The 7,524-nt window shown below is 47.2% G+C and overlaps 1 protein-coding gene across 1 annotated transcript in view; it reads right to left on the bottom strand.

Moving 5' to 3' along the window:
* Nucleotides 1-2,947: 2,947 nt before the first annotated feature.
* LOC119364776 ((+)-neomenthol dehydrogenase-like) overlaps nt 2,948-7,524 on the bottom strand; it is a 5,031-nt gene continuing 454 nt past the window's right edge. Inside the window, exons 2-5 of the mRNA XM_037630303.1 lie at nt 7,516-7,524; nt 7,141-7,402; nt 5,373-5,555; nt 2,948-3,910 (exon numbers count right to left, since the gene is read on the bottom strand). Of these exons, the coding sequence (XP_037486200.1) occupies nt 3,509-3,910; nt 5,373-5,555; nt 7,141-7,402; nt 7,516-7,524 (856 nt within the window). The 3' untranslated portion in view covers nt 2,948-3,508. The remainder of the gene's footprint in view (nt 3,911-5,372; nt 5,556-7,140; nt 7,403-7,515) is intronic.

Here is a 7,524-nt window from a genome sequence, read left to right as displayed (position 1 = left end):
CGATGGCGCTCACGAAGAGCGGCTAGAAGGTGCTTCCTTTGTCCTCGGGAAGGGCGGAGCCAACCTTGAGCGCGGCCGCCCCGTCGTTGCCTTGCGCCGCCATCATCTGGGGCGTCCGGGCAAGGTTCTTCTCTGACACGTTCGGAGGATCCAGAGCGGGCGAGTACCAGGCTCCGACCGGGGTCTGACGAGGCGCCATGTCTTGCTGAGATGAGGGGTTGGAGTAGATCTGGGTATTTCGGGAGCAAGAAGGAGGACAACGAGAAAGGGGATCTGGGCGATGACTAGAGAAGGCAAAGAGGGTAAGCCTGGCCTAGTGCCACTCTCTTGTCAAGTCAAGCAGTTGCCGATGCGTCGTGGGGAAGCAGGGATGCCTCCGTCCAATCAACCGCCACGCGGCGCCCAAGGCCGCAGGCTGTTGGGGCCCACGGTGCTTCGCACTTGCCCCTTCGCTTCCCTGCTAAGCCAAGTCCGGGCGCGCCTTGAGCCCGGGGGCTACTTTCGACGTTCTGGAAACGGGGGTACCCAGACTTGCCTGCCAAGCCTCGCGGGGCGGACGACAGGAAGCTTCCTCAGGCACAGCCTCGTCAGGCTGGCTCGCGAGGAGGCGGAGAGATCAAGGCGGGGTACCTCACGAGATGCCCGTGACGCAAGCCATGACGAACGAAGCCAGGCGGGCGCCAGGCGGGCGCCGGCCTGCGCAGAGTCCTTGTTTCCTCTTTGGTGCAAAGGGGGCAAGCGCAGGCAAGGGTATCAAGCAAAGGCAACCATTTCGGTGCAACAAGACCAAGACTAGTAGAACGGCAGGATGGATGTCATCGTGGAGCCCAAGTCGGCGTCATCGTCAGAGTCTTTGGCAGGCGGGGACCAACTTTAGTCAGGATAAGTGTAATAGATGTTCCCCTTCAAAATGGCCAATTGTTGGCGCCCTTCCCGCTCAATATTTGGGAAGAGGACCAAGGCCTCGCTCTATAAATAGGACTAGCTACCAAAGCATGGGGATTCGGAGATCGATCAGGCGAACCTTAGCCAGAATCACCACACAAGAACTCCTCCCCTCGCGAGACAGTTCTTCCATTGTATTGTTCATCACCAGCCCCTGAGGCAATCCACCACACCACAAACTAGAGTAGGGTATTACACCACAATGATGACCCGAACAAGTATAAACCTCGTGTCCCTTGTGTTGTTCTTCGTGTAGTTTAGATTCTTTGCGAGGCGACGAGACGTAAGTTGGTAGGAGGTGTGATCTCCGCGCGCACCCCAAAGTTCGAACCTGGAGGGTCTGTCGGAACCCGAAATCCGACACTAGCCGGCGACGACCAGTGAGAGTGGTGCATGCTTCAGACGCACGTCTTCCTTGCCTGACACAACACAAGCTAGCTGGCTATAATATTATATTTTGATGAGGAGATCCCGAAAACTGCACACAAGTGTTTGAGTTCATAGATATATCTTCTATGTGTAAGTTTTGACCGATCGACCTAATGGAACTTAACTACACTATGAGGGCTATTTATTTATGTGAAGTTAGAGTCCAATTAATCTTCACATGCGGGTGATGATCAAATGTGTAGGCAGGTTTATAATATGTGTAGTTTTCTAAACGACGAAAATAAAATAAACACTAAAAAATAAAATATTATGTTTTCTAAGAAAGAATGAATTGGTGGCATTCATATTACCCTTTAGGAAGAAAAAAAAAGTGATGAAATAAAAACACATAAATTGTGTTTTTCATAATATGCAACAATAAGCTTATAATAGTGAAATTTCCGTACAAATAAGTTTTCTAGGAAGGAATAAATTAGTGGCATTAGTAGTTTACACTTAAAGAAGAAGAAAAAAGTGAAATAAAAACTAAAAAAAATCTAAGGAAAAATGAATTAGTGGCATGCCATTAACCTTGAAGAAAAGAAAATTTTGAATAAATAATGGAAAAAATTGCACACAATTTACACATAATCTGTGCTTTTTATCATATGCAAGAACATGCGTACAATAGTGTTTTTCGTGAAAATAAGTACAACAAGAAGGAATAAATTAGCGCCATTGGTATTACCCTTAAAGAAGATGAAAAAATGAATTAAAACCCAAAAGAAAATAAATCAAAATAATGATTTTTTAAAGAAAATAAATTAGAGGCACTGATATTACCATTTAGGAAGAAAGAAAATAAAAAATAAAAAATGATAATTTTGGACAAAATTTACACAAAAAATATGTTTTTTATAATATGCAAGAATAAGCATATAATAATTTCGCAAAAAGAAGTTTCCTAGGAGGGAATAAATTAGTGGCATTGATATTACCCTCACAAAAAAGGGAAGTAAAATAAAAATATAAAAACTCAAAATAATGTAGCTTTCTTAGAAAAAGTAAATAAGTGACATTAGTATTACCCTTTAAGACGAAAAAAAAAGCGCACAACTTTGCACTGAGATTGCACTTTTTAATATGCAAATAATAAGTATATAACAGTGTAATTTTTATACTCTAATATAACTTACACGCATATTGTATAGTATTTGCGTGTATACATTTTTTCTCATCCAACATGTAAATAATACATATGTAGAAAAAAAATCGAAAGCTAAAAAGGCATACAAACAAAAACAGGCAATGTATAACGGGTTTCAAGCGAAAAATCGACTAACCCCTAACAGAGACGAGTCAAAATTCAACCTAGAAAAAAAATCAACTTGCCCTAAACAAGCAAGTCAAAAACTAACTAAGAAGCGATGAAAGAACATAATAAAAGAACAGCATGAATCTCTGGGCCACCGCCTCCCAGCCAATGCAAAATCTTCTGAATACTTATAGATAAATGGCCCAAATATCTGGTAAAACTGGCCCATTACTCATGTTTTGTTGCCCCACTACTGCTTACCCAATTTCAAAAATCAGGACACTTGCATATAGCTAAGGTGAAAAAGAAATATTCATATATTGGCTTGATCTACATCATGCATAAACTGTATTGCTCAGCCAGCACGAACACAAACATAACGATCAGTACAACATCGAAACTTTGACCCTTATTAATCAATGTCAAATGGAATACAAGCGATCTCCGAGGGAGCAAGGAAGCGAACATGATGCCCTACTTCTGGCCAAGGCAAGTCCCCTGCTATGAGATGATCATCCAAATTATGCTCCATCTGGCTAAGAGGGGACATTGTCACACAAACAGTGCCGGTGCTTCTGCTTGATTTCCCGGAAGATAGCACCATACTGGCTCACACTGTGCTCTACAATCTCGGTGGCGGCTAAGCAATGAGATGCTACTTGAATCCATACCGCGTGAAGATCCAGAGCAATGGGACGAGTGGAACACCACTGATTTATCAGCTATTGTACACTTAGGTAGGAGCAGCGAACTAGCAGCAACGATGGCTAAACTGAAACGAGATATTTACTCCACCACGGACGTACAGCAGGCGCCTAGAATTCGAGCAACCATCGACCACGCACGGGACGTACAGACGAACACCATCGGATACGTGTCTCAGAGCTTGGAGTAGAGCTGCGGCGTGCGCCACTTGAAGAAGGTGCCGGTGGGGAGCTCGCCGGGCGGGAGCAGCGCGAGCCGGGCGCCGAAGTCGGCCACCTCCTCGGCGGTGCGCTTGCCCCACCCCTTGGTCATGTCGGTCCGCGTGAACCCGGGGCAGAAGCAGTTGACCCTGACGCGCTCGCCGCCGGACTGCAGCCGCTGCGCCAGGACGCGGGTGTAGGCGTTGAGGGCCAGCTTGGAGACGGCGTAGTCCGTCCACACCTTGGGCCACCCGTGCTCACCCCACGTCCCGTCCTTGACCTGCGCCAGGAACTGCGACACCATCGCCTCGATCTTGCCCTCCGTCAGGGCCTCCTCGTCCAGGAGCAGCCTCCTCAGCGACGGGTTGCGCACCTTCTGCACATGAGTAAACGTACAGCACCAAGCTTCAAGATACGGTCTATCGCTTTTTTTTCAAACACAGTACATATGCTCATACATACGCACATACACTCATACGCGTACGCACACTCTACCTCTATGATCCCTTCTTTCTTGGCATGGTAGCCTGTACTCATTAAGTAGTACAGTTACGCATGTCCCTAGTTCCAATGTGTGTTTTCCACAATCTTAGTGACGAAATGAGTGCAGGTATAGAAACAGCGGTGCCGAGACTTCCCTTTTTTTTCTGTTAGGTGAGCTTACGAGCATGCAGTGGGCGCACTAGCTTCTGTCTCTGCAAAATTAGTCGTCGCAGACAAGCCCCTGTGAATGTTCCCGCCATGTTTCAACTGTCTAATAATGCCCTTGAACCAGATTTGCTCATACCCTGCTGACTATTGTAATCAACTTCCGACGCTATAAACGGCTTGCCATTACCAGATTCGCCTCTATTGTGGTTCCTCTGACACAGCTTACATAACTGCCAGCAGACACTATATTTGCTCGTCATCCAGCAAAATATTGGAATGGTGATGGACTGATGGTTTAGGTGTACCCACTTACTAAAGCTTAGCCAAAAAACACATTTTTCTATGTTTTGGAACTTAAATTGTAGCACTACCATTTTCCCTTTTTTACCCAGGTCACAAATGGTCATTTATTATTAAGATATATTGTACTCCCTCCGTCCTAAAATAAGTGTCTCACTTTGTACTAACTTTAGTATAAAGTTGTACTAGAATTGAGACAGTTATTTTGTGATGGAGGGAGTACTGTTTTACGTTTTTTGTAAATTTTATCAAGTGGGTTCCTGTGTACCCAGATCCCAAAAATCCCCTCCCATTCATCCATGCTTGTCCAGATGTGCATGATCGTTTTACAGACTATCATTTTTTATGACATATGTTGCCAATTGCCATGTGATCAAGCTAGGAACCAAAAATTTGGAACTTACACGATTTATAAGGAAGAAAAAGGCGAGGGTGGTCCCTTTTGAATGATCCATTTTTAACAAAGAATATACTGGTGGGCAGAATTGAACACCTAACTCTGTAGGTTAGAGAATCTTTAAACAGAAGAGCTAAAGCAAACCTGGAGTTTTGTGGAAAGAAAACGTTGCACCTTCCCCCCTTTGCTCTTTCAACGATAAGGAAAGAAAAGACTAGGTATTTCAAATGAAGTGGCTTAATTTGGACATATATGCATTCTGTGGAGTGTGAGTGGACAATGTACTGGTATTAGGTAGAGCTGCTGGCGTTGCTGATTGCGATATGGTTTGAGATAGAATTGAAAATTCTCTTGTCTCTATACATAGCTAGCCACGTGCGTTCACACTTTGATAGTTTGATTGTGTTATCGACTAGTCGAGCCCACAACGGCATGTTTGCAAACTTTGAAATACTATCCATCTGATCTGAATGAACATGCATACACTTACGTTAAGAAGGCCAAGCTGAGAGCTGATGTTGAGGATCCGGCTGGTGGCCGGCGATCGCCGGAAGAGGGGCAGAAGTGCCTCGGTCAGCAGCTTGGTCCCGTAGAAGTTGGTGTTGAGGACCGTCTCCGCGTGCTCCACCGAGTTGGTGTCGATCTCGTTGAACGACACGGCGGCATTGTTCACCTGCATCGACAGACAGGAATGTGACTTCATTAATTCCAGCGCCGGAGGAAGGAAGGCCATGCCCTCTTGCTTCTTTACACCTGCGTGGTCGTGAAACAACTTCCTTTTTCTCATTGGTTTTGGTGTTGGAGCTAGAAATGGAAACAGCACTAGTGAGTGCTGACTGGCGTATCATGCCTTTCACTCTCCGGCTCTCAAATCACAAGTATCAAAGTATGCTTTCGAAAAGTTTTCCACATCAGATGATGACTTGACGGCATGGATGAACCAACAAAGTTGGAGAGCCATAAGATGGGCAGTACTTCTACATGATTAAGTGGCATGAAAGTGCTAACTCAGCCAGAGTGGGGTAGTGAACTATGTTAACATTGAATTGAATACATTCTGTTAGGGGCCACCATTTTGTTTAGAGTCTGCCCGTTTCTTCTCCTATATGACAACAGTGTGCTGAAAAGTATCCTTGGCTTGGCTCGCTAGAAATAAGGAAGCCGCGTGTGCTTTCTCAATAAAGAATGAAACATAAATCTGAATAGTTCAAAGTAGAAATGTCTGAAACTCTGAATATATGACTACTCAAACATTGACAAAATTGGCATTAAAGAATCTTCCTTGGCTTGGTTTGGGTTATATAACAACAGTGTGATGAACTTTATCCTTGGCTTGGCTCGCTCAGAAAGCATCCGTTTGCTGCAACTAAAGGCTAAGGGCAAGACCCATGTGCTTCTGTAAATTTTCAGTAAAGAATGCAACCATAAGTTCAAGCAGTTGAAACTAGAAATGTCTGAAACTCTGAATATATGTTGATTACGAAAACGTCGACAAAATCGACATGATACTAGAATCTTTAGTGCAAAAAATAATCTGTAGAATTAAGTACAAGAACTCCGGTAAACTCGGTAGATGATGCACATTATTATCACCTACTCCGAGTCAACGAGGCACACTTGGTAAAAGCAATATCTTGTGAGTGGTGCGGTTCATCAAAAACCTGACCAGGTTGAGTGCTGGGGTTGGTCCCCGGACGCAAGCAACCAGGTATAGGTGCGTACTGTACCGGCCATGTAACATATTCCACGAGACCACGACACATCGTCGTCAGGTCGGACCTGGTTGCCGGCCGGCCGTCGCTGTCCGGCGGCGCAGACGGCCCAGATGACGAACGGGGAACGGAAGGCCGTCGGACGCACGCCATAACTGCGCTGCGCACACCGCTCCGCCGTACCCCGCCTGCCACTTCTTGCGGCTTTTCTGAGAGTGACATGACGTTTTTATTCCGTTGGTCGACGCGCTGGCGAGCTCGTGTTGTGTTGCGTGCCCTGTCCGAGACAGAGAGCGCAATAATGCAGTGTGAAACGGAACCAGGCTCGGCCTGATCCGATGCAAAGCGAGAGCGCTACTACGGATGACGATGCGCGTTGGTGCGTGGAATCGTGGATATTCATGGCTGATCCATCCCATCCATGGCAAAGGTAGGAATAACTTTGGTGGCGCTCCGAAGATTTGACCTTGTGCGGGGAAGATGCAGACACCTAGGGCGAGGAAGCGAGGAGGATAAAGGGGAGGTGGTGGCGTGGCGATGGCGTACCAGGATGTCGAGGCCGCCGACGGTTTCGCGGAGCCAGGCGGCGAAGTCGGCGACGGAGGCGGGGTCGGAGACGTCGAGGCGGCGGAAGACGACGGGGAGCCCGCGGTCGCGGAGCGGCGCGGCGGCGGCCTCCCCGCGCTCGCCGTCCCGCGCGGTGAGCACGACGGTGAGGCCGTGCTCCGCGAGCCGCGCGGCCAGCGATTGGCCGATGCCCCGGTTGGCGCCCGTCACCACGGCCACCGTGTCCCTCGACCACCACGCCCTGCACGCGCCACCGCCCGCGTCAGCCATCGCCGCCGGTGGCGCAGGCAGAAACAAGAATGCGCGCAGGAGGCGAATCGCGGGGAAGGCGGGAAGGATTGATAGATTGATTACCGCGTGGGA

Source organism: Triticum dicoccoides, chromosome 2B, assembly GCF_002162155.2.
Source record: "Triticum dicoccoides isolate Atlit2015 ecotype Zavitan chromosome 2B, WEW_v2.0, whole genome shotgun sequence".
NCBI classification, from domain to species: domain Eukaryota; kingdom Viridiplantae; phylum Streptophyta; class Magnoliopsida; order Poales; family Poaceae; genus Triticum; species Triticum dicoccoides.
Note: the sequence above shows the minus strand (reverse complement) of the source record. Positions and strands in the feature narration are given on the sequence as shown.